This window comes from Chlorocebus sabaeus, chromosome 7 (assembly GCF_047675955.1).
Source record: "Chlorocebus sabaeus isolate Y175 chromosome 7, mChlSab1.0.hap1, whole genome shotgun sequence".
Taxonomy (NCBI): Eukaryota; Metazoa; Chordata; class Mammalia; order Primates; family Cercopithecidae; genus Chlorocebus; species Chlorocebus sabaeus.
Window position 1 is genome coordinate 109,483,959 of NC_132910.1, and position 26,896 is coordinate 109,510,854.

The 26,896-nt window shown below is 39.1% G+C and overlaps 3 protein-coding genes across 5 annotated transcripts in view; 2 read left to right on the forward strand and 1 right to left on the reverse strand.

Moving 5' to 3' along the window:
• Window positions 1-5,485, forward strand: part of RXFP1 (relaxin family peptide receptor 1) — a 124,894-nt gene extending 119,409 nt beyond the window's left edge. For 2 of the 3 annotated variants that reach the window (XM_073017692.1, XM_008000108.3), the window contains exons 17-18: window positions 641-859; window positions 3,866-5,485. In XM_073017692.1, coding sequence (XP_072873793.1) covers window positions 641-859; window positions 3,866-4,164 — 518 coding nt within the window. In that variant the 3' untranslated portion in view covers window positions 4,165-5,485. The remainder of the gene's footprint in view (window positions 1-640; window positions 860-3,865) is intronic. The other variant, XM_073017691.1, reaches the window with a different exon arrangement.
• A 4,802-nt stretch (window positions 5,486-10,287) lies between these two features.
• On the reverse strand, window positions 10,288-15,673 carry C7H4orf46 (chromosome 7 C4orf46 homolog). Its single transcript, XM_008000122.3, has 2 exons — window positions 15,294-15,673; window positions 10,288-13,461 (listed from the first exon to the last, which is right to left on the reverse strand). The coding sequence occupies exons 1-2, from the start codon at window positions 15,480-15,482 to the stop codon at window positions 13,306-13,308; spliced, it is 345 nt and encodes a 114-aa protein (XP_007998313.2). The 5' UTR covers window positions 15,483-15,673; the 3' UTR covers window positions 10,288-13,305.
• A 268-nt stretch (window positions 15,674-15,941) lies between these two features.
• Window positions 15,942-26,896, forward strand: part of ETFDH (electron transfer flavoprotein dehydrogenase) — a 38,078-nt gene continuing 27,123 nt past the window's right edge. The window contains exons 1-3 of the mRNA XM_008000121.3: window positions 15,942-16,168; window positions 24,218-24,358; window positions 26,410-26,639. Of these exons, the coding sequence (XP_007998312.1) occupies window positions 16,135-16,168; window positions 24,218-24,358; window positions 26,410-26,639 (405 nt within the window). The 5' untranslated portion in view covers window positions 15,942-16,134. The remainder of the gene's footprint in view (window positions 16,169-24,217; window positions 24,359-26,409; window positions 26,640-26,896) is intronic.

A 26,896-nucleotide genomic window follows, 5' to 3' on the forward strand; every position in this document is an offset into this window, starting at 1 on the left:
ATCTCTACAAAATTATTTTTTAAAAATTAGCTGGTGTGAGGCCAGGCCCAGTGGCTCATACCTGTAACTCCAGCACTTTTGGAGGCCGAGGCGGGCTGATCACAAAGTCAGGAGTTCAAGGCCAGCCTGACCAATATGGTAAAACCCCGTCTCTACTAAAAATACAAAATTTAGCCAGGCATGGTGGTACACACCTGCAGTCCCAGCTACTTGGGAGGCTGAGGCAGGAGGATTGCTTGAGCCCAGGAGTTGAGGCTGCAGTGAGCTATGAATGTACTACTGCATTTTAGTCAGTGACAAAGCAAGAACCCATCTCTAAAAAAATTAAAAATAAAACGTCACTAATACTAGAAAGCTTAAAAACCCAAGCTATTCATTGAATTACTGTAATTTCAATATCTCATTTTAAAAGTAAACATTTTAGCATTCTTCACTACTTCCACAAAGCCTCATCTCAAAAAAATTCATGATTTTTGTGGACTTTAGTAATTCTTTATGAAGAAAAACCCCACACATTATAGTCTTTGTATCTTTAGTAATAACATCTTTGTATCTTTAGTAATAAAAATGTTTTATCTATGTTTGTTCATTTTGAAAAAATATTTCTATACATTAATAATACTGTTTGTATTCCAAATAGGTATTAATTTGGCCGCATTTATCATCATAGTTTTTTCCTATGGAAGCATGTTTTATAGTGTTCATCAAAGTGCCATAACAGCAACTGAAATACAGAATCAAGTTAAAAAAGAGATGATCCTTGCCAAACGTTTTTTCTTTATAGTATTTACTGATGCATTATGCTGGATACCCATTTTTGTAGTGAAATTTCTTTCACTGCTTCAGGTAGAAATACCAGGTACAATATTCTTTTTCTCTCCTTAAAGAAATAATAAATCTGTTTGTGCAGTGTTCTTTTAAGGAAGACAATTAGAATTCTTAACACTAAACAATTTAAAGAATTGTACATCAGAGCCGGGCACAGTGGCTTATGCCTGTAATCCCAGCACTCTGGGAGGCCAAGATGGGCAGATCACTTGAGGTCAGGAGTTTGAGGCCAGCCTGGCCAACAAGGGGAAACCCCATCTCTACTAAAAATACAAAAATTAGCTGGGCATGGTGGTGCACTGCTGTAGTCCCAGCTACTCAGGAGGCTAAGGCATGAAAATTGCTTGAACTCGGGAGGCAGAGGTTGCAGTGAGCCAAGATTGTGCCTCCAGCCTGGGTGACAGAGCCCCCCCCCCCCAAAAAAAAAAATTGTAAGTCATAGTTGTAGGTACTTTTGGCTATGTTCATCAATATAACATTTACTGGGAAATAACTATTTTTTTCCATAAATGCCTAATAATACAATTACTATGGGAACAAAGAAGCAATGAGTGACCAAAACAAATTAAATACAGTGTTGAAATTCTAATCATCACATGCTTAAGGTGACTAGAAAGGAAAACAGGCCGAAACAATTCTCAAATAATTACTGCATTTTTTTCAGAATGTAAGAACATTTTCTTCCTGTAATACATGCAATTTAGTGAAGATCATGTCAGAGTGTGAGAAATAATAGAAGCAAACATTCTTGGCATTTAAAAAGAATGTAGGCTGGTGTGGTGGCTCACGCCTGTAATCTGGTACTTTGAGAGGCCAGTGTGGGAGGATCACTTGAGCCCAGGAGTTCGAAGCTGCAGTGAGCCGTGATTGTACCACTGCACTCTAGTCTGGGTGACAGAGCAAGATCTTGTCTCAAAAAAATAAAAATAAAAAAAAAACACAATGTGCATTACATCCATTAGGATGACTACTATTTTGAAAAAACACACATACAAAAAAAAAAAAAGTGTTGGTAAAGATGTGGAGAAATTGGAATCCTTGTGAATTGCTGGTAGAAAAATAAAATGGTACAGCTGCTATGGAAGACAATATGGCAGGTACCATCCAATTTAAACGTAGAGTTACCATCCAATGTGGAAATTCTCCTAAGAAAAAAACCAAAACAATTGAAAGCAGGGACTCAAACAGATATCTGTACACCCATGTTGATAGCAGCATTATTCACAATAGCCAAAAGTTAGAAGCAACACAAATGTCCATAGATTAGGTAAATGGATAAACAAAATGTGGTACATACGCACAATGGATTAGTATTTAGTCTTGTAAAGGAAGGAAATTTTGACAAATGCTGCAATATAGATGAACCTTGAAGATACTGTGCTAAGTGAAATAAGTTAGACACAAAAGGACAAATATTTTATTTCACTTACATGACATTTCTGATATAGTCAGATTCATAGAACATAGCACGGTGTTTTCTAGGGGTTGGGGTAAGGGAGAATGGAGAGTGATTGTTGAACAGGCATTGAGTTTCCATTTGGGAGATGAAATCATTCTGGAGATGGATAGTAGTTATGGTACAACAATGTGAACGTACTTAGTGCCACTGAGCTGTCCACTTAAAAATGGTTACATGGTATATTTTATGTTATGCATATTTTACCACAATGAAAAGTGCATATATCCTGTTAGATATATATATATATATGTATATTTATATATATAAAATGCAGTTATATTCACATTTTAAAATTTTCATGTAGCAGGGCGCAGTGGCTCACACCTGCAATCCCAGCACTTTGGGAGGCTGAGGTGGGCAGATCACTTGCGGTCAGGAGTTGGAGACCAACCTGGCCAACATGGTGAAACCCCATCTCTACTAAAAACACAAAAATTTAGCTGGGCATGGTGGCATGCACTTGTAGTCCCAGCTACTTGGAAGGCTGAGGCACGAGAATGCTTGAACCTGGGAGGCAGAGGCTGCAGTGAGCGGAGATTGCGTCATTGCAGTACAACCTGGGTGATAGAGGGAGACTCTGTCTCAGGAAAAAAAAAAAAAAAGAAACAATTGTATGTATTAATACATAATTTTAATTGTGTTCTGTACTATGGATGATGGTGATAGTATCTTACATTTTATGAACAACAAAAAGAAGGCCAAGAGGGGAGGACTGCTTGAACCCAGGAGATTTAAACCAACCTGGACAACATAAGGAGACCCTGAGACCCCAACTCTTCAAAAAATAAAAAAATAAAAAATTAGCCGGGCATGGTGGCACATGCCTGTGGTCCCAGCTACTCAAGAGGGTGAGGTACAAGGATCACTTGGGCCCAGGAGGCCGAGACTGCAGTGAGCCATGTTCACACCATTGCACTCCAGCCTGAGCAACAGCATGAGACCCTGTCTCAAAAACAAAAACATAAAAACAAAGCGTAATGACAGCATCAACTAAATTATAATAAAATCAGAGTATTTTGGTATTTGTATGTATACTAGAGTGATTTTTAAGATGGGTTTAGCCAAAGTTATTTTTTACCGAAATAAATATCTCGTCAAAAACCAAAAAAATGCACACTTTGTTTTAAAATCAAGTGGCAAAAAGAAATATATTAAATAAAAGCGTACATATTCTGACAGATACAATATGCACTATTAAAATACTTGAAAAGTCTTTTAATTATTAGGCACTTAAATCTATGACTTAAATACTAAACGTTTTTTTCCTAAAATATAATTGTAATATGTAATCACTTTGTGAAAAATATTTCTACCTAAAGGAATATTTTTGCTGATGTATTCAAGAAGAGCTCCTTAGCAAAGAATGCCATTCTGTTTCAGCACTAGCATTCCCCTCACACGCTGGCACTCTGGAAAGATACGCTGGAAACAAATAGAGACTTGGTATTTAATTATGTGACCTCAAAGGAAAAAAATTAAAACTCAAAAAGGGGTTGGAATGAAAGAAACAAGGAAATGGGGTTTCTAGACCTTATAAACATCTATAAACACTAAAACTGTTCCATTTTTCTTTTCTAGGTACCATAACCTCTTGGGTAGTGATTTTTATTCTGCCCATCAACAGTGCTTTGAACCCAATTCTCTATACTCTGACCACAAGACCATTCAAAGAAATGATTCATCAGTTTTGGTATAACTACAGACAAAGAAGATCTATGGACAGCAAAGGTCAGAAAACATATGCTCCATCGTTCATCTGGGTGGAAATGTGGCCACTGCAGGAGATGCCACCTGAGTTAATGAAGCCGGACCTTTTCACATACCCCTGTGAAATGTCACTGATTTCTCAATCAACAAGACTCAATTCCTATTCATGACTGACTCTGAAACTCATTTCTTCACAGAGAATACTGTGGGGGTGCTTCATGAGGGATTTACTGGTATGAAATGAATACCACAAAATTAATTTATAATAATGGCTAAGATAGTTTACAAGGACATGAGGAAAAATAAAAGGATTAATGCTCTTACAAAGGGAAGTAATTATATCAATTATATATATATATATATATATATAAAAGTAGACATTTTACATAAGAAATTAAGAGAAATCTACTTCAGTAACATCCATTCATTTTTCTAACATGCATTTATTGAGTACCCACTACTATGTGCATAGCATTGCAATAAATTCCTGGAAGTGGACAGTGCAGAACCTTTCAATCTGTAGATTGTGTTTAATTACAAAAGACTATACGAAGTCCATCTGCAGTTCCTAAAGTAGAGCTTTGCCTGTCATGTGCATCAGCAAGAATCATAGGCACTTTTACATAAAGGTTTAAAGTTTTGGAATACTCATTGTAATTGCATCATAGAAAATGTCTGACTGTTTGCAAAATAATATTCTGTTTTAAGAATCCATCTTACCTCTCTTTAAGTTTCCATACATTTGAAAGCCAACACAACATATTTATTACTATGAAAAAAGATGCTTTGCTAGAAAACACAAAAACAGCACTTCTTTTGGCACTTCCTGCCCAATTTTCTCTTTGCTTTAAATGAACATCATCAAATGAGATTGAAATAGGAGAGTATGAGTACTGCAGAGAAGTGGATCAGAAAAGCTAGGATGAGGACAAACATTTAGATCAGTGGAAACTCCTGAAATAAATCCTCGTATGGTCAGTTAACTGATTTTCAACAAGGATGCCAAGACAAACATAAAAAGGCTTTGCAACAAACTGCGCTGTTTTAAGAACAGACTTAAGTGGTTTAATTCACCCACTTTAGATGGGTGAATGTTATGGTATGTGAAATATCTCAAAAAGCAGTTAAAAGGAAAAAGAGCTAGAATGCACTGATTCAGGAACTTAATTTCAGGAAGGGAAGTCTATGTACATAGGTACATGTTTCACTTTAAGCAGAAAATCGTTCTTCAAGAAATGACTTTACCTTCTCTTTAAACTGCCAGCACGTAAGATACTTTTTAACTAGTTGTTCTTCTCTAGTCTCTTAAGTTATTAGAATTTTTTGCTTTCATAATTTAAAACCTTTAAGTAGGAGAAGAAAATGTTTTCAGATAGTTTCAAATACACCAAAAACATCTGAAACACAAAAATACTGGAATCAAACCATAATGCACTTATCAAATATATAGTTGTATAGATTTATTTTGAAAATAAATTATCTGAAATTTAACTCTATTAAAAATGGATTGCTTTGGGTTTTTTTTCTTCGCTTACTTGGAATAATCTCAGTAAGTTTTCTACATGAAGAACATGGTATAATTTCAATGTAACTCAGAACATAATAGAAAACTATAGTTCTGCTTATAATATTCAATAATATAACTACTGATAGTTCTATAATAAATAAAATAGCCAGATGCAGTGAAATGTAACTGTAGTCCCAGCTACATGAGAGGCTGTGTCCAATCTGGGCAATCTAGTGGGACAGTCTCTAAAATATAAATAAATAAAATAGGCTACAATTTGAAAATAGCCTACAAAAAGTAAATAATAAGAAAGCTTATGCAAAATGAAAACAGGCCAAGTGCAGTGGCTCACACCTATCATCTCAGTGTTTGGGAGGCCAAGGCAGGAAGATCATTGAGGCCAGGAGTTCAAGACCAGCCTAAACAACAGTGAGACCCAAAATTAAAAAATAAATTAGCTGGGCATGGTGGCACATACCTATAGTCCTAGTTAATAGGGAGGCTGAGGTGGCAGGACTGCTTGAGCCCAGGATTTGGAGGCTGCAGTGTTCTGTGATTGTGCCACTGCACTCCAGCTTAAGCAACAGAGCAAGACCTTGTCTCTAAAAAAATTTTTTTAAATTCTTTGGGTTTTGTTTTGTTTTTGGTTTTGGTTTTTTTGAGACAGCCTTGCTATGTCGCCCAGACTGGAGTGCAGTAGTGCAATCTCGGCTCACTGCAACCTCTGCCCCTCAGGTTCAAGCAATTCTCCTGTCTCAGCCTCCCAGGTAACTGGGGCTACAGGCACACGCCACCACGCCTGGCTAATTTTTGTATTCTTAGTAGAGACAGGGTTTCACATGTTGGCCAGGCTGGTCTCTAACTCCTGACCTTGTGATCCACCCGCCTCGGCCTCCTAAAGTGCTGGGATTACAGGTGTGATGCCACCGTGCCCGGCCTAATTCTTTCTTAAGATTATTTTAGGATTAATTCCTTAGAAGTCCTATTACTACTAATTCCAAGTAATAGAATAGGAAATTTTATTTCTATTTATTTATTTATTTATTTATTTATTTATTTATTTATTTATTTATTCCTGAGATGGAGTCTTGCTCTGTCACACAGGCTGGAGTGCAGTGGCGCAATTTCAGCTCACTACAACCTACGCCTCCCAGGTTCAAGCAATTCTCCTGCCTCAGCCTCCCAAGTAACTGGGATTACAGGTGCATGCCGCCACGCCCGGGTAATTTTTGTATTTTTAGTAGAGATGGGGTTTCACCATTTTGGCCATGCTGGTTTCAAACTCCTGACGTCATGATCAGCCTGCCTCGGCCTCCAAAACCAAAGTGCTGGGATTACAGATGTGAGCCACTGTGCCTGGCCTTTTTCTTTCTTTCTTTCTTTTTTAAGATGTAGTCTCTCTCGTCACCCAGGCTGGAGTGCAGTGGCGTGATGTCGGCTCACTGCAGGCTGGAGTGCAGTGGCCTGATCTCAGCTCACTGCCCCCTCCGCCTGCAGAGTTCAAGTGATTCTCCTGCCTCAGATTCCCAAATAGCTGGGATTGCAGGCAACCACCACTATGCCTCGCTAATTTTTGTATTTTTAGTAGAGACGCGGTTTCACCATGTTAGCCAGGCCGATCTCGAACTCCTGACCTCAGGTGATCCACCCACCTCAGCCTCCCAAAGTGCTGGGATTACAGGCGTGAGTCACTGCACCCAGCCAAATATTTTTATTAAAAAGAATAACTAAGAAAGAGTAAAAGCAATACTCATGGATAGAAGAAATTTAGTCCAACAAAAATCATGGTCTTAACCTGTTTAAGAGTCTTAGAAATACATTAAATTTACGAAGTACACATCTGAAACTTCCTTTAGCATTTAACATATTTTTAAACAACTTTCTAGAGGCCATTTGACTTCCTGTCTTCTCAACCCACTCACTCTTCCACCCTTCCACCTCCTGAAATAGAGTAACTTCAATTTAATTTGATAAGTAATTATTAACATACTACATAACTATCTCCTTAGATACTTCCATAGAAAATGCAACAGAAGCACTCAGTTAACTACGATTTGTATCAAGGTTTGCTTAGAAATGTAGCTTATGGACTATGATCTAGGTCAAATCAATCCTCTAAATCAAGTGAGCCTAAGTTGTTTTAAAAATTTAAAGTTTGTATCAGGAAAACCTCAACTTTTATTTTTTACACCTTTTAAGAGTACTAATTCATCATACTAACACATCATCTCTCTTAAATGACTGGGTAAACCTTGGCAATTTAGACATGGATAAAATAGAAGGCAAAGAGCAAAGTGGAAGGAATACACAGCTGGAATTGTAAAGCCATGCATTTTACTCGACAAACTGTCAAGTGAATTGCTCTAGGTAAGAGACTTCAAAAATACAAAAAGTGGTTTAATTTTTATAAAATTGCTCCTCTTTTAGAGAAAATCTTTCACTGGAAGCCTCATTCACTCGTTTTAAGCCTTTTCCTTATCTACAGACTAGGGCAATCTCATCCACTTTAATATGGCCTCAAACACTATGGATATAGTGATGATGCCCATATTTTTGCCTTTGGCTTGTTCTCTCCCCTAAACTGCCCACTTGTGTATACCACTGCCCACTTGACATTTCCACCTGAGTATCTCACTGGCTTTTTAATGTCATCATTATGCATGAATCTAGAATCTGACGTCTGATTCTTCTCCTATAGACCTTGTCTTGCTGAATTGCACCCGATGGCTCAAGCTCGAAATCTGGGAGTCATCCTTGACTCTTCCTTCTCCTTTATCCACAATATCAAATCACCCAGTCCTCCCTTGATTCTACTGCATATACATCTCTTAAATCCATCCAGTCTCTTTATCCCAATTCCCAGTACCTTAGTTTGGGTCAACATTATGTCTCAATGGGATATTTGCAATAACCTTTTAACAAACCTCTATACCTCCAATTCTAATTTGGTCAGTTGATCTTTATAGGTTTTTAGAGCTTACCAAAAAATAAAAATAAAAATAATCTCAGGAAAAAAATTGAGTGTTATACAGTTACTAGCACAAATATTCTGCTTTTGGATGTTGTATTATTTTGGGTTTGCCATAGAAACAGAGAGAGATTCTAAGGAATTGTCTCACATGATTGTGGAGACTGGCAACTCTAAACATCTGCAGGGCCGATGTCCCAATTGAAAGGCACACAGGCTGTTTAGAACCAGGAAGAACCAGTGCCAACTCAAAGGCTGTCAGGAAGAGTTGACGTTGGAGGCCAGGCCTTCAGGCGGATTTCTCCCTTGCTGGGGGAGGGTCAGCCCTTTGTTTTATTCAGGCCTTCTAGGGATAGGATGGTCACAAGGCACACTAGGAAGGGCAATCCGCTTTACTCAGCCCACTGATTTACATGTTGGCTTCATCCAAAAACATACTGACTGAAAAAGTGAGAACATTATCTAAACAAATATCTAGGGATCTGTAGCCCAGTCAAGTTGAAACATAAAATTAACCATCACACATGGGGAAAATAAATAATATGATAAGCCTGAGTATTATTAAGTCTAGCTAGGTGGCTAGGTGTGGTGTAGACAAGCATGCCAGTTTTGGTGTCAAGACTCACAGGCATATTTTATCTCAGCCTGTTTCCTTTCGGTAAACAGTAATGACACTTTCCTCAAAGAACTGATATGGTTACATGAAAAAAGCTTTTTTTTTTTTGAAACAGAGTTTTGTTCTTGTTGCCCAGGCTGGAGTACAGTGGCACAATCTCAGCTCACTGCAACCACCACCTTCTGGGTCCAAGCGATTCTTCCGCCTCAGCCTCCAGAGAAGCTGGGATTACAGGCATCCGCCACCATGCTCGACTAATGTTTTTGTATTTTTAGTAGAGATGGGGTTTCATGATGTTGGCCAGGCTGGTCTCAAACTCCTGACCTCAGGTGATCCACCCGCCTCGGCCTCCCAAAGTGCAGAGATTACAGGCGTGAGCCACCACGCCCCACCATAAAGCTCTTAACATAGTACCTGGCACATCTTTCAAACTCAGAATTTTTGAAACGAAACACATTTTTTTAATGTTAAATATTTCATCTTACTGACTTTAGTCTCTTGAGGCTTTAAAAAATTTACATCAGCTGAATGCAGTGACTCACACCTGTAATCCCAGCACTTTGAGAGGCCGAGGCAAATGGATCACCTGAGGTCAGGGGTTCAAGAGCAGCCTGGCCAACATGGTGAAACCCCGTCTCTACTAAAAATACAAAAATCAGCCGGACGTGGTGGCGCACACCTGTAATCCCAGCTAGTAGGGAGGCTGAGGCAGGAGAATCGCTTGAACTGGGAAGAAGAAGTTGCAGTGAGCCAAGATCACACCACTGCACTCCAGCCTAGGCAACAGAGCAAGAATTTGTCTCAAAAAAAAAATTATATCATTCCTTTGGGGTTTGCGTAGGGTTGGTAATGGGCTACTTACTAAGTTAAAAACAAATTCTTAAGTCTTTGAGAAAAACTTATGCTTTCAGCTCTTCCCCAACCTCTCCAATGAAGCAAATAGAAATATAAAAAGGTCTAACTCTGTAAACTCTTAAAAAGTGCCCATAGAAAGCTCACTACCTGAAACCAGCAGTTGTCCTAAGTTGACCATAACTCAATAGAATTAGAAATCAGTAACATGTTTTTGCTTTTCTTACAGGGAAAGACAGATTGAGTTTTAGCATGGAGTTAATCAAATAAATCTGTAGTGGAGGAAATACAATTTCTCCTCAAGCCTCACAAGTTCATAGTTGGGACAGATTCCTATAACAAAAAACAGATTAACAAGAGAAAAACAAGTAATTTTATTAATATATGCAGTGTACATCACACAGGAGAAAACTCAATGAAAAGGTAAAACACAAGTAGTGGCTTAGAACTCTGGATTATATAGCATCTTCCACAAAGAATACATTTCAGAGAAGTGTGACAAGACAAAGGAAAGCAGTTTTAGGCTTCCAGAGGCAGAAACTGTGGGAAGGTAAACATATGGCAAGAAACTAACAGTAAGGTTTGTTCGCAGATTCCTCTGGTACTGTCTCAGCTGATTAGAGCCATCTTCTCATCTTGATATCAGGAAAGCATCTTTCTCAAAGAAGTCTGTATGGCTTGCTACAGGTAGGAAAGGACAGTTAAGATAGCCATTTCTGCAACTACTGTTTCTCAAGTACCTTTAGCTTGAAATAATCAGTATGCCAAATCGGCATATTCGGGGCTGGCATGTTCAAATTTCCTTCAGATCAAAAGAACAGAAAGGTCAGAATGTGGCCCTTATACAGTAACTGCATGACAGATGTTGCACTTGAAACAATGATACTCAGAGGAACAGCTATAAATGTGCAAAAATAATTAAAACAAGATTCCAAAATCATGCCATAAACGAAAACAAATTTCAGTTGGACTAAGCATCTAAATGTTAAAAACAAAAATTTTGTAACTTTTGGAAGGCTGAATAAGACTATTTTTATGACATTTCCTATACAAAAACCAGAAAAAGCAAATCATTATGAAAGATTGGTAAGATTACATTAAAATTTTAAAAATCAAGATTTCATAACCAAAATATGAAGACAAACCAGACTAAAAAAGATAGTTGAATATCTTTTATTCAATAACAGATATTAGTATTCAATACTAATAACAGATTATTAACATTCAAAATATGTAATATCTAAAAACAGACAAGTAAAAAAACAAAAGAGAAAAATGAGCAAAAATGCCTGTAATCCCAGTGCTTTAGGAGGTGGCGAGATGGGAGGATCGTTTGAGTCCAGGTTTAAGGTTACAGTGGGCTATGATCCTGCCACCACACTTCAGTCTGAGCAATAGAGTGAGATCTTGTCTCTTAAAAAAAAAAAAAAAAAAAAAAAAGGAGTAAAAGATATGGCCTCAGAAATCACACACTGCACTTGCTCAATATCCTGGTAGTTACAAAAGTCAGCACTATAAAATGCAGGAGAAGGCTATACGGGGGCATGAACACCAGGAGGCCAGGGATCACTGGTGCCATCTGGAGGTTGGCTACCACATACATAAAACAATATTTTATAGCGCTTTTAAAAAATATATTTGTATTAAAAATATAAAAACACACGCTAGAATATATGCCACCTCTAGAGTTTACCTCTGGGGACTCTACGGCGGGAGGAAGGGGACAGGATCAAAGAGGTAACAAAACGAACTTCAAATGTATCTAATATTTGCAATTACATATATATGTGTGTCTGAAGAAAATATAGCCAAATCCTGACATTTATTACATCTGCATGGTAGAAATACATGGATTTTCTTGAACTCATTTACCTCTCCTGTATCTTTGAAATATGTCAGTAAAAAGTTTTAAGGTAATGAATCCAAAGAAATGGAAATAAAATGTGCTTTTAATAAGCATTTATTTTTACACATTTTAAAAACTGCAATTTTCAGGACATGTAAGAATATTTTTCTAATAGTGAAATAAGCATATTTCAGGGCATGTAAGAATATTTCTCTAATACTGAAATAAGCATTTTGGTATAGAAGTCACACCCTATGTACGATCTTTAACTAAAAAAACTAATCAAGAACTATGACCTAATATGTTAAACAAAACTATTCTTTGCCCATCCTTCTGTCCCCTCTCATAGCCCCATTGCTGGGCATTAGAATATAGTTGTATACATATCTCCATATCTACAAAGAATTAAGATGTTGTATCAAAGATGTCCAGAAGTTATATATGGTGGAGAATTAGTTGGCTTAATCGTTGACATGCAACACAAAACACCAAAAGCAACATAACATACAAGATGCAAAATAGAACACTGTCACTAAGGTCAAATAATCCAAAAAAAAAAAAATCACATCATTTAAATTTGATGCATTGCAAACAAAGTAACTTCTTTAGAATTATTATGTACACAACTTGCAAAGCTCAAAAAGTAATAGCACAGAGCCATAAATCTGATAAGGCACCTTAAAAATAGCCATCAAACATATACAAATACCAAATACAAACACGGTTAAACTGCAAAAGCAGTAACCACAGAAATAAATAGGGGAAAAATATGCATTCTTTCTAGACAGTCTCCTTTTTCTGAAGTCTTTAAAAAAAAAAAGTACAAAAAGTATTTATCATATATTTTAAAACCTATCATCAAAGTCCAAATCTCTGTAAAAAAAGAATGTTTTTCTTCAAGTCAATAAAGTTCAGATTCATACATTTTCTAAAGAAACTATGACAGTCTTCATGCTGAATATAGGAAGAAAAAAGCTTTTAATTATGTTTGTTAACTCTTTTATTCAACAAACATTCAGTGAGTGCTGTGTGAACCTGTTTTAGGTGCTGGGGATATAGAATAAAGACACAATCCTTAGCTGTAGACAACTTAGCCTAATGAAGCTGGATCCACCACTGGCAACCTTAAAGTTACCTCCTTTGGTCTTTAAGATGAAACGCAATTTCAAACTCTGCCATGCTTAGCATCTTGTTGCAAAACAAATAATGGTCTACCTCGTTTGCTAATGGTAGCACTGTGGCTCTATTAATATTAACCGTCTATTGATGAAGTTAACTTTCATAAAGGACTCTATGAAAGTTCAGAGGCATAAAGTATTTAAGGACAAACAAGTACTGGTCCGCAACAAAAACAGCATCGGTATTCTGCTTTCACAAAAGCCAAGAAAACCAAGAAAAATTTCATTCTGAGTATATACAGAACTCCTGGACAGAGGTCATTCTATACGTGTGGTACATGTACAAATATGACATAAGAAGTCTGAATAATTGCAGTCATTATTAAACAACGAAGTATGCCAAATTAGTCATCAGGTTTCAAAGAATCATAGCCTTCTTTCAAGAGGTCTCGCCATGTTTTAAGGAATCGTGCATTTTCCGTACATTTGAAGGCAAGTTCTTCCACTTGAGCTGATACTGCAGATGTGGCTTCAAGAAGTTTGGTTAATGAAAAGGCTGCCTAAAACAAACAAAAAAGAACTCAGACATAATTTTATTTTTAAAATTCTCATCTCATTTTATAAGTAGTCTAAAAAAGCTTAAGGCTTTGAATCCAATGCCCATGTTATTTTCTTTAAAAGTAATCAATTTTCAAACTAAAGCACTGGCTCTTTCACGGAACCTAAGAAAATTATTTAATATTGAGTAGACTTTGAAGAAACAGGTCTGCTAGAAAAATATCCATTATGTCTGAGACATGACAAATCAGTATTGTTTTTTTTTCTTTTCTTTTTTTTTTTTCTTTTTTTGAGATGGAGTTTCGTTCTTGTTTCCCAGGCTGGAGCGCAATGGCGTGATCTCGGTTCACTGCAACCTCTGCCTTCCGGGTTCAAGCGATTCTCCTGCCTCAGCCTCCTGAGTAGCTGGGGATTACAGGCATGCGCCACAACGCACGGCTAATTTTGTATTTTTAGTAAAAACAGGGTTTCTCCATGTTGATCAAGCTGGTCTCGAATCCTGACCTCAGTGATCCGCCCGCCTCGGCCTCCCAAAGTGCTGGGATTACAAGCGTGAGCCACAGCCCTTGGTCCAGTATTGTTGTTTTCTATGAAAATACACTGGAGTCTCAGCTCAACAAGATAACTTGGACCCCTTGACACTAAGTGCCAGCAGTATCTGAGGGATTTCATCATAAATAATTCTTACTGCTACTTGGGTAACATGGGCACTGACCTGTGAACACTTCAAACAATGAAAATGTATAGATCAAAGAACAGAAACTCTGAGCTCTGACAAATAACATCAAAAAATCACACACAAATGCAGAAAACACTCAGCTCCTGGTGGAAAATTCACTTTTCAGCCAAACATTTTCTTCACCGATGATATAAAATAAAACATTGTTTCTAAATAACACATTAGCACTTCATTCTACATATTTACTTGCAATCAGTTTGTTCTGCAAAAATAAAAGCTGGATAAGCACTTTAGTCATCCTTAAAAAAATACTTGCGGAAGCAATGAGATAATCTGGTTCATCCCCTAGTTTCCAATCTGCAGGAAAGGTCAGGCCACAGAACTCTCCCAGAAGGTTACACCCTACATACCTCATTCCACTTGACCCACGCAAGAGAACATAAAACTCCCCTTCCCTGTCTTCTCCCCTCCAGTGGTGTGTGAGTTAGGGTCGGGAGGTGCGATGCTAGTTTCTGGGGATTCGCGATTTAATAGAAACTATCCTAAGTATGTATTCTAGCAATCATACAAAGGGAGGAGTCCTGAACTAAACCGTCAATGAAGCCAATCCACGTGACCTATACCCTTCAAGCTGGGTCCAGCGCTAAGCAGACCTGGGGCAGACAATGGCATTATCAGCTGTCCCTGGGCAAGTAGCCAACTAGAACAGCAGGCTCTAAGTCCCATGGAAAGAAATCACAGCCTGATCCTAAGCACCCACAGCCAGCCAGCAAACTCATGCAGTGAAAACTATTCTCCAATGGGAGAAGAGGCAAAGAGAGCCAGCAACAGGCAGCACAGAGCTGCGTGGCTTCGGGTTACTGCGGATGGTTGAAACCAGAAGGCGAGACAAAAAGAAACCAGTAAGGGGTGGGGCGGGAGGAGGGATAACCCCTTAAGACTCCTCACCACCAAATCTAAAGGGGGAACCCTCAGAAAGGGGTAGCACTTCAGCTGCTGGCGTCCTCCCGGCTTCCCGCACGCACGCTCTGGGGCGCAGAAGGGCCGGTCGTCCCGGGTCGTGGGGATTGGGGGACTCCCTAGCCTTGCGAGCCCCGCCGCCGCCTGTCTTCCCAGAGGCGCCGAGGGGGGACGCGGTCCCGACACCACACTCACATCTCCGATCTGCAGCTCCACTTCCTCCAGCGGGTCCACCGTTCGGCCGCTGTTCCTGCTCGTAACTGGCCAGCCCAAACTCACTGGGCCGCCTGGGGAAGATGCTGCAGAGGCGTCTGAAGAGGAGGGAGAAGAGGGAGGCGGCGGCGGCGGCGGCGAAGAAACCTGCAACTCCTCAGCGTCTGCCATGGGGAAGGGCTGGGACCTCGGAATCCGACCCGAGCAGCCGAACCGACACCAACTGTCTTTTAACCACTCGCGCCCAAAGCCGAGAAGCCTCGCCTCTTAGCGCCAGAAATCCCGCCCCGTCTCCTCGTGGGTCTCAGCCCTGGACCACAAAGACTTTTCATTTTTCGGGACAGCCAATCATATGAGTCAATTCACCTTAGGCCGCTCACGGCTCCTGCGCGAGCCTCCAGTGGGGCTCGAAGGGCGCGCGTATAGAAGACTACACCTCCCAGGAAGCCGTGCGCGTCGCCCCGCCTTCTACTGCCTTTCACTGCGCGTGTGTTGTGGTGTGGGATTCGTGGACCCCTCTGGCCGCGGTCTGGCTGTTTCACCGCGCCCCGGCTGGGACTTGGAGTCCCTTATCTTTCCCTGGTTTGGTACATGACCCGGAAGCCTCGGCTGGCCGCCGCGTCATCCATGGCGCCGGCGCAGAGTGAGGAGGAGGCGGGAACGCAGTGAAGCAAGAGCGGTCAGCAGAGCGGGGAGGCGAACTGCAGCAGAGTTCTTGCTTTCCGGCAGGTGATGGCGCCCCCCGCGGCCTAGAGGTCCTGCGCCCGCCGCGAGCAGCGGACAGTCCTGTTGTGTCCGACCGAGAGTCCTGGTGACTTTGAACATGCTGGTGCCGCTAGCCAAGCTGTCCTGCCCGGGTGAGAGGGAATGGGCGGTGGGGTTAAGTGGAGGAGTTAGGGCAAAAGGGACAAGGCCGGTCCTGGGGGCTGTAGGCACCTCTCGCACCTTCTCTCATCAGCTTTCTCAGGCTATCTAGGGCAAAGGTCACTCTCTGTCAGTCTGGTGGTGGACCCTGTCTTCCTCGCTCGGTTGCCCCAGTTGGAAGAATTAATATCTAGGCTAAAGGTCAAGGGCGGGGAAAACTTGTCAACACGTCCTCCGCACCACCACCACCTGTCAACACACACATACCTCGGTGGACTCCTGAATCCTGGTTCTAATCCTCAAACCTTTGTTGGAAATGGGAAAAAAAAAAATCGTATTTGCCCAATTTTTCTCCCTGTCCTGACCTGACTTTCGTCTTCGCAGCCGTCCTAGTTCAGTCTAAAGAAATTGAAGTCTGATCTGTCACATCATGGTTGACATTCATATGTTGACCAAGTCTCCTGAGTGTATCTGGAACCAGGAGATTTTCTGCATTGTCTAAAATTAACTTTAAGGGCTGGGCGCGGTGGCTCACGCCTGTAATCCCAGGACTCTGGGAAGCCGAGGCGGGTGGATCACCTGAGGTCAGGAGTTCTAGACCAGCCTGGCCAACATTTTGAAACCCCATCTCTACTAAAAATACAACAATTAGCTGGGCGTGGTGGCCCACGCCTGTAATCCCAGCTACTCTGGAGGCTTAGGTAGGAGAATCACTTGAACCTGGAGGTGGATGTTGCAGTGAGCTGAGATCGCACTGCTGCACTCCAGCCTGGGTGACAGAGCCAGACTCCGTCTCAAAAAAATAAAATAAAATTAACTCTAAGGGCCTTATCGTGTTATGGGTATTCTTTGAACCATTATGACAGATGAAGTTGGATGGTCTTTTTAAAGTTTTACTTAAATTTTTGTTGTTGTCGTTAATTCAAACAGAAAAGTTCCCTAAAGGATCTCATATTCTGTCATAACTGGCTTTATTTTTTAAAAATCTTTAGTTTACTTAAGTGTTGGTGGTAGAATAAGTATAAATATTAAAAATTCAAGGATATTCTTATGAAATTTCGTGAAAGTAGGATTTTGTTAGATTTGGCTTCCATATATTAAGGAATTAGAACTTTGTTTAAGTTTCCTGTCGCCCATGCATTTTTTGCTGCACTTAATGTATGGATAAGATGGTGTTTGGAACAGTAGTCAGGTGCAATCAGCCTTGAGCCCAGTGCTAACCAAATTCCACTACCGTTTCTGTTTTCTTTGGATGGCAATTCATTGCCATTTTCATAGCCTGCTGGCATGAAAGAGGTAGACACCAATGTGCCAGCAGTGTGACTTTGATATGGTGATGCTATGACTTCATTGGACTTTGTGACCTCTCTTCTCAACCAAGGAGACTGAATATTTAAATCTCTAAAGTGAGATATCAGATGTGTTTTCAGAAAAGGGGTAAAGGTTGTGACTTTTTTTTCCAGTCCTTTGGAGAAATTCAGACTACACAGTTCCAAATAGTCTCAAGAAAATCAGTAGCTATACAGGCAGTAGAAATACAGTTTGTCATATGTCAATCATCAGTTTTCAGAAGTAAATAACTTCTATACACTAAACTACAATGCATTGAAAACTAAGTATTTTAAATATTCATTATAGTGTATTTGAACTCTTGAACTAAGTTCTAGAATATCTTTATGTATTTAATATACTTTTTTTTTCAAAACTTAGGATAGGTGAATAGTTATCTAAGGCTTAAAAAGTGTTCCCAATATTATAGTTTTTTGGGGTTTTTTTGTTTTTTAGGTTTTTTTGAGACAGTCTTGCTCTGTTGCTCAGGCTGGAGTGCAGTGATGTAATCTCAGCTCACTGCAACCTCTGCCTCCCGGGTTCAAGTGATTCTCGTGCCTGAGCCTCCCTGGTACCTGGGATCACAAGCGCCTACCACCATGCCTGGCTAATTTTTGTATTTTTAGTAGAGACGGGGTTTTGCCACGTTGGCCAGGCTGGTCTCAAATTCCCGGCCCCAAGTGATCCTCCTAACTCAGCCTCCCAAATGTTGGGATTATAGGTATGAGCCACCACGTCTGGCCCCAATGCTCTAGTTTTTAGTATGCATAAGTAAATTCATTTCTTTGCCACTTTTTAAAAAGATGACCAAACAGATTTTTATTGTCTAAAAGATTTGCCTTTTCACAGAAAATGACTCTGAAAAGCATTAATCTTTTATAGTACCATGTGTCAATCATAAATGAATGCTCTAGTGAAGGGAAGTACAAAAACGACTATCTAATATTTAGTCAACAAATATGTATACCTAACATTAGGTTTTCACGTACAACAAGGTCAGTGCTTTTGGAGTGTGCTATCTGCTGGAGAATACAGATAACTAAAGACATTTATATTTTTACCCTTTTTTGGTCACATAAATGGTTTAAATTTTTAGTCTAGTGATATTATAACTTCTTAGATTTTTATCATTCTTAGAAAATAACTTTGAAAATCCTAGATTCTAAAAAAAAAATTACCTGTTTTCTTCATAACATTTTTGTGTGTGGCTATAAATGTTCTTTTTTATAACAGCTTTAATAAACTTTAATAAGATATGTCACAAACCATACAATATATACTATTTAAAGTGTACAATTCAGTGGTTTTTTAGTATAGTCAGAGTTGTGTAACCATCACTGCAATCTATTTTAGAACACTTTTATCACCCCAAAAAGAAACTCTCTGTATTCACTCCCAAGCCCCTTCCAGCCTTAGACAACAGTTAATCTACTTTCTGTCTCTATAGACTACCTTATTCTGAATATTTCGTATACATGGAAGCACATACTATGTTGTCTTTTTGTGACTGGCTTCCTTCACATAACATTTTGTTTTCAGAGTTCTTCTATGTGTAGCATATATCAGTATTCAATTTCTTCTTATTGCTAAATATTTCATTATTTGGATATATCCCTTCTTACCATTTATTGATCAACATTTGGGTTGTTTCTACTTTTGGGCTGTTATAAATAATTCAGCTATTGGCCAGCTGTGGTGGCTCACACCTGTAATCCCAGCAGTTTGGGAGGCTGAGACAGGCAGATTGCTCGAGCCTAGGATTTCGAGACTAGCCTACACAACACAGTGAGACTGCTTGTCTACAAAAAAATAGAAACTATTAGCTAGGCATGGTGGCATGCACGTGTAGCCCTAGCTACTCAGGAGGCTGAGGTGGGAGGATCACTTTAGCCTGGAAAGTTAAGGCTTCAGTAAGCCATGATCACATCACTGCATTCCACCCTTGGTGACAGAGTGGGACCCTGTCTCAAAAAAAAAAGAAAAAGAAAAAGAAAAGTTCAGCTAGGAACATTCACGTGCAAGTTTTTGTGTGGAAGTATGTTTTCATTATCTTAGGGATAGACTTAGGAATGGGTCATATGAAAACTCCATGTTTAACCTTTTGAGGAACTGCCAGACTGTTTTTCAAAGAGACTGCATCATTTTTACGTTCCCCCAGGAGTATATGAGGGTTCCAGTTCTTCCACATCCTTGCTAACTCTTGTTATTGAAACTGCCCAAGGGGTTCTCCTTGCCCACTACCCAGACAGAGCCAATTTATCACAACAGGATAATTAGAATAGAGAAGGAGTTTAATTCACACAGAGGCGGCTGTACAAGAGACCATAGTTTTATTATTACTCAAATCAGTCTCCCCGAAAACTTGGAGACTGGAGATTTTAAGGATAATTTGATGTGTAGGGGGGGTCAGAAAATGGGGAGTGCCAATTGGTCAGATCAGAGATGAAATCATAGGGAGATGAGTTTGTCCTCTTGCACTGAGTCAGTTCCGGAGTGGGAGCCACACGACCAGATGAGCCAGTTCATTGATCTGGGTGATGCCAGCTGATCCATCAAGTGCAGGATCTGCAAAATATCTCCAGTAGTGATCCTAGATTTTACAATAGTGATGTTATCGCCGGGAACACTTTGGGAAGGTTCAGAATCTTGCCACCTCCAGCTGCATGACTCTTAAACCATAATTTCTAATCTTGTGGCTAATTTGTTAGTCCTGCAAAGACAGTCTGGTCCCCAGGAAGGAAGGGGGTTTGTCCTGGGAAAGGGCTGTGATTGTCTTTGTTTCACAATTAAACTATAAACTCCCAAAGTTAATTCAGCCTACTCCCAGGAATGAACAAGGACTACTTGGAGGTTAGAAGCAAGATGGAGTCAGTTAGGTCAGATCTCTTTCACTGTAATAATTGTATCTGTTATAAGTTTTGCAAAGGTGGTTTTATTATTGCTTGTCTTCTTGACTATAGCCATGCTAGTGGATATAAAGCAGTATCTCATGTGTCTTTGGTTTGCATTTCCTTGATGGCGAATGCTGCTGAGCATCTTTTCATGTACTTATTGGCCATTTGTATATCATCTTTGAACAAGTGTCTATTCAGATCCTTTGCCCACTTTTTAATTGGGTTATTTGTCTTTTTATTACTAGATATAGGTGTTCTTTATGTATTCTAAATATAAGTTCATTATCAGATATATGATTTGAAAATATTTTCTCCCATTCCATGGGCTATCTTTTCACTTTCTTGATGGTATCCTTTGGCGCACAACAGGTTTTAATTTTGATGAAGTGCAATTTAACTGTATTTTTTATTGTTGCTTGTGTTTTTGGTTGTTCTATCAAAGAAACCATTGCCTAGCCCAAGTGTTGATGAAAAAGCCAAACTCCGTAAACTATTTGAAGAGATTAATTCTGAGCCAAATGTGAGGACCATGACCCATTATACAGCCCCAGGAGGTCCTGAGAACATGTTCCCAAGGTGGTTGGGTTACAGCTTAATTTTATACATTTTAGGGAGAGAAGTTACAGGCAAAGACATTATCAATAAATGTAAGGTTTACATTGGCTTGGCCTGGAAAGGCAGGACATCTCAAAGTTCACGAATTTGTGTTGGGCCACATTTAAAGGCATTCTGGGCAACATGCTGCCCATGGGCTCCAGGTTGGACAAACTTGCCTTAAAATGTATCAGACTCTTAGTTAAATCTCTTCTAGATCAGGAAAAGGCCTAGAAAGGGAAGAGAATTCTCCACAGAATGTAAATTTTCCTCACAAGAGACAGCTTTACAGGGCCAATCCAAAAATTATGTCCAAGAAATATATTTTGGGGCACAATACTTTGATTTCTTCTAGGGCCTGTTGTCATGTGATATTATACCAGAGTCAGGTTGGAGTTGGTATCTTATTGCTACAAAGAGTCTGTTCTGTCAGTCTTAGGATTTTGATATTAATGTTAATGGTGGTCAGTTATGTCTTAACTCCAAAAGGGACAGGGTATAATGAGGCACGTCTGACCCCCCACTTACCATCATGGCGTGAACTACTTTTTTGCGTTTCTTTGGAATCCCCTTGGCCAAGAGGAGAGAACATTCAGTTGGTTTAGGGGCTTAGAATTTTATTTTTGGTTTACACAAGGTCACAAAGATTTACACTCATGTCTTCAAAAAGTTTTATGGTTTTAGCTCTTATATTTGGGTTTGATCTTTCTTATCACCATAATCTTTTTTTCAACTTCTAACCTTGAAATAGTTTTAGATTTACAGATGAGTTGCAAAGATAGTACTGAGTTCCCATATGCCCTTTGCTGAGCTTAATGTCTTATATAACCATAGTATATTTATCAAAACTAAAAAATTAACATTGATGAAATAAAGTTAATTAAACTACAGATTTTATTCAGATCTTCTTTTTCTGGTCCAGGATCCAGTCCAGGGCACAAGATTGCCTTTAGTTGGCAGGTCTCCGTAGTCTACTTCAATTTGACAGTTCCCCTGTGTTTTCTTGTGTCCCAAGACCTTTACACTTTTGATATGTACTGGTCAAGCATTTTTTTAGAATGTCCCTCAATCTGAGTTTGTCTGATGATTTCTCATGGTTAGACTGAGGTTAAAGATTTTTGGGGATAAATACCACAGAGGTGAAGAACCCTTTTCACCACATCATATCAGGGGATACATGGTATCAATATGTCTTATTGCTGGTAGCGTTAAACTTGATCACTTGCTTAAAGTGGTATCTGCCATATTTCTCTACTGTGAAGTTAACATTTTTCACTTTCCATTCTCTACTTGTTAGAAGCTACCCAGTAAGTTCATCCCACACCACTCAAAGGGAGGAGAAAACTGAAAGATTTATGGATATATCACCAGCTTTTTTTTTTTTTTTTTTTTTTGAGACAAAAGTGCTTGTCACCCAGGTTGGAGTACAGTGACATGGTCCTAGCTCACTGTAGCCTCGAATTACTGGGCTCAAGCGATCATCCTACCTCAGCCTCCTGAGTAGGCAGGACTGCAGGTGCATACCACCGCACCTAGCTAATTTTTTTACTTTTTATTTTTTATTTCTGTAGAGAAGAGGTCTTGCTGTATTGCCTAGGCTGATCTTGAACTCCTGGCCTCATGCAGTCCTCCTGCCTTAGCTGAGATTTACAGTCATGAGCCACTGTGCCCAGCCCACCATAGTCTTCTATACTTTGAACTTTCCCTAATAAAATCTTCGATCAAACAGAATTCATTTTGACATAGGGAGCAGAGTATACTTTTTTCCTGAATGACTTTCTGGCTATCTCTGCACCATTTAATGAGTAACCATTTCTTCTCCCTAATTTAAAATGATATCTTTATTATATATCATATATGTATGTGTACTATTTCTGAAGTCTTTATTTTTTTTATTATTATTCTATCCCTTCTCCTATAACAGACTTCTAATGAATATAGCTTCAAATATAGGTTTTTATATCTGTCAAGAGTGGTTTCATGGGAGGATTCTCTGTCTTTTTTTAATGATAGGGATGATTATCAAGGAGAACAGAGGTTGAGAAGGGAGTCAAAATTGAAGATCAGAAGGGAGGGGATCAGATGGAGGAACGGGAGAGATAAGCCTCGTCATCCAGCTAGAAAGATTAACCCCAGTGGGGAAGAATATAGTCTGCTTCACTATATTCACTGAGTATAATCAATGGGAGAAAAGACATCTTTTCTGCTATAAACTGAGATAATGAACAAAGTATGGGCACAAATACAGATTATATTAGAAGTTATTGCCAAGGAGCTGAGAAAATTCCCATCTAATTGCCTCTGTCTTTATGAGGTTTGATGCTAGGGTACCTGCCCTGGATAAGGGAAAGAAAAGGTAGAGGTGAAGGTTTGAGGACAGCAGAGAAGGTTCAGTAAACATTTTTGCAGATAAATCTTTGCACATTTCTGTTCATTTCCATAAAATACTTTTTGCTGACTCAAAAATGTACACATTTTTAAGGATATCAGAAGATACTGTGGCCAGGCACAGTGGCTCACGCCTGTAATCCCAGCAGTTTTGGAGGCTGAGGCAGGCAGATCACTTGAGGCAAGGAGTTCGAGACCAGCCTGGCCAACATGGCAAAACCCCGTCTCTACTAAAAAAAAAAAAAATCCAAAAATTACCTGGGTGTGGTGGTGCACACACCCGTAGTCCCGGATACTCTGGAGGCTGAGGCGTGAGAATCGCTTGAAACCGGGAGGCAGAGGCTGTGGTCAGCCGAGATTGCACCACTGCACTCCAGCCTGGGTAACCGAGCAAGACTCTGTCAAAAAAAAAAAAAAAAAAAAAAAAAGAAGCAGCAGCGGCTACTGCCATGTATGTAGGTCAACTTATTTTAAAAAGAACCTGACCATAAAACCAAGTTTGTGCTTAAAGCCATTGACCTACACAGTTACTATACTACTCTGTGTTACTCTCAAAGTGGTCAGCTTTCATGACTAATCCATAGTTAAGCCTGACATGAGCTAAATTGAATAAATTTGTTTATTAGTTTTAAAATATTTAAGATTTGAAAACATTGCTTTATGAGAAAAAGCTATTCAAATTGTTCACCTAGGAAAGATTATAGTCTAATTCACTATACTCATTTATATTTTTATTATTATATATATGAATATTTATAAATATTCACTTATATTTTTTCAGTCTACTGAGGAAAACTAATTTTAAGGAAGATGATAATTTTCATAATTTTTGTGCAGCATATCGGTGCTTTCATGCCTTAAAAATTAAGAAAAATTATCTACCTCTGTGTGCTACAAGATGGTCTTCAACTTCTACTGTGCCTCGAATTACTACCCATTATACTATTTATCCCCGGGATAAGGACAAGAGATGGGAAGGTAAGTAATAATTTGTGTACAATTTCTGAGACTTTTCTGGATACTTTGTTTCATTTTGTGGAGGAGAGTATACTTTTCATAACTTAAAAACATCCAATAATATTTTATGGCTTTACCAAGTCACGTGCTGCATAATGACACTTCAGTCAACAACTTGACAACATTTATGATGGTAATCCCTTGACATTATAATGGAGCTGAAAAATTCCTATCACCTAGTGACATCTTTTAGAACATAGCTTCCAGACCATCGTAGCTCAACACATTACTCAATTGTTTGTGGTGAGTCTGATGTAAACAAACATACTCTACTGCCAGTTCTTTAAAAGTATACCATATACAATTATGCACAGTACATAATACATGATAATAAATGACTGTTACTAGTTTATGTATTTACTGTATTGTACTTTTGTCATTATTTTAGAGTGTACTCTTACTTAATTTTTTAAAAAGTTAACTGTAAAATGGACACAGGCAGGTCCTTCAGGAGGTATTCTGGAAGAAGCTAACATTTGCATAGGAGATGACAGCCCGTGCGTGTTACTGTCTTTGATGACCTTCCAGTGGGAGAAGATGTGAAGGTGGAAGATACTGATGATCCTGACCCTGTGTAGGCCTAACTAATGTGTGTGTGTGTGTCTTAATTATTATTTTTTTTTGGAGACAGAGTCTCACTCTGTCGTCCAGGCTGGAGTGCAGTGGCTCACTGCAAGCTCCGCCTCCCAGGTTCATGCCATTCTCCTGTCTCAGCCTTCCATGTAGCTGGGACTACAGGCGCCCGCCACCTCATCCGGCTAATTTTTTGTATTTTTAGTAGAGACAGGGTTTCACCATGTTAGCCAGGGTAGTCTCGATCTCCTGACCTCATGATCCACCCACTCCAGCTTCCCAAAATGCTGGGATGTATCTTAATTTTTAATAAAAGGGTTTAAAAGGTATGTGTTTAGTGGAGAAAGCTGCCCAGATAGGAGCTCATACTCTCGCAGGGGCTTGCTTTGATCCAGGTGCTTTTAAAGAACTCTTCCCAGACTAGAAAGAGAAGGGGGTATGAAAAATTGGTTTTTTATACAAAGTCTAAAAAAATTTTTAAATAGAAAAAGGCTTACAGAAAAATGATATAAAAACCATTTTTTGTACAGCTGTACAATGTGTTTGTGTTTTAGCTAAGTGTTATTACAAGAGAGTTAAAAAGTTTAAAACATTTAAAAGCTTATAAACTAAAAACATTACTGTAAGCTAAGTTTAATTCATTGACAAAAATATTTTTGTATAAATTGAGTGTGACCTAAGTGTATAGTGTTTATGAAGTCTATAGTAGTGTAATGTCCTTGTCCTTCACATTCTCACTGCTCACTCAGTCACTCACCAAGAACAGCTTCCAGTCCTGTAAGTTCTATTCATGGTAAGTACCCTGTACAGATATACCATTTTTAAATCTTTTATACTGTGTTTTGTACTTTCCATACTGTATTTATAATGTATTTCTATTTATACTATATACGTTTTATACTGTATTTATTTGGTACTTTTTCTGTGTTTAGATGTGTTTAGTTACATAAATACTATTATGTAACAGTTACCTACAGTATGCAGTGTAGTCACATGCTATATAGCTTTGTAGCCTAGGAGTAACAGTCTATACCCTGTTGCCTAGGTTATCATAGGCTATACAATCTAGTTTGTGTAAGTATACTCTATGATGTTTGCAAAAGGGCAAAATTGCCTAATGATGTATTTCTCAGAAAGCACTTCTGTCATTAAGCTACTTGTGACTGTATTTTAGACAAGTAAATATTCGCTAAATGTATAATAATAAATCTCAAAGCCAAGAATTAGTTTATGGAAACTGAAATAAAGTATATACTGGAACAGAACCTAAGAATATGATCATACTAATACAGTAATATGCTTAATATAATTATTGTGCAAAACACAGGGAGAATTTCCATAAATAATGCTCTAAAGCACAGTGGATATTTTTTAACTATCATGTGATTTATCATGTGATTATTGGGTCATATTAATCCCAGAATTTTTATTTCTCCCAGGAGTGAACATGGAAAGGTTTGCAGAAGAAGCGGATGTTGTAATAGTTGGTGCAGGCCCTGCAGGGCTCTCTGCAGCTGTTCGTCTAAAACAGTTGGCTGCGGCACATGAAAAGGATATCCGTGTGTGTCTAGTGGAAAAAGCTGCCCAGATAGGAGCTCATACTCTCTCAGGGGCTTGCCTTGATCCAGCTGCTTTTAAAGAACTCTTCCCAGACTGGAAAGAGAAGGGAGTATGAAAAATTGTGTTTTATACAAAGTCTAATCTTTTGTAATTGTATTTCAGTAATTGTTCCCAAATTACTGGAATATAGAAAACCCTTTTCATGTAACTCTTTTTTTTTTTTTTTTTTGAGACAGAGTTTTGCTCTTGTTGCCCAGGCTGGAGTGCAATGGCACGATCTCAGTTCACTGCAACCTCCACCTCCTAGGTTCAAGCGATTCTCCTGCCTCAGTCTCCCTAGTAGCTGGGATTACAGGCACCTGCCAC

Coding starts and splice junctions, on each gene's coding strand:
- C7H4orf46 (XM_008000122.3), bottom strand. CDS start 15,482: ATGGCAGACGCTGAGGAGTTGCAGGTTTCTTCGCCGCCGCCGCCGCCG. Junction 13,462..15,293: donor TGGAGCTGCAGATCGGAGAT/GTGAGTGTGGTG, acceptor TGTTTGTTTTAG/GCAGCCTTTTCATTAACCAA.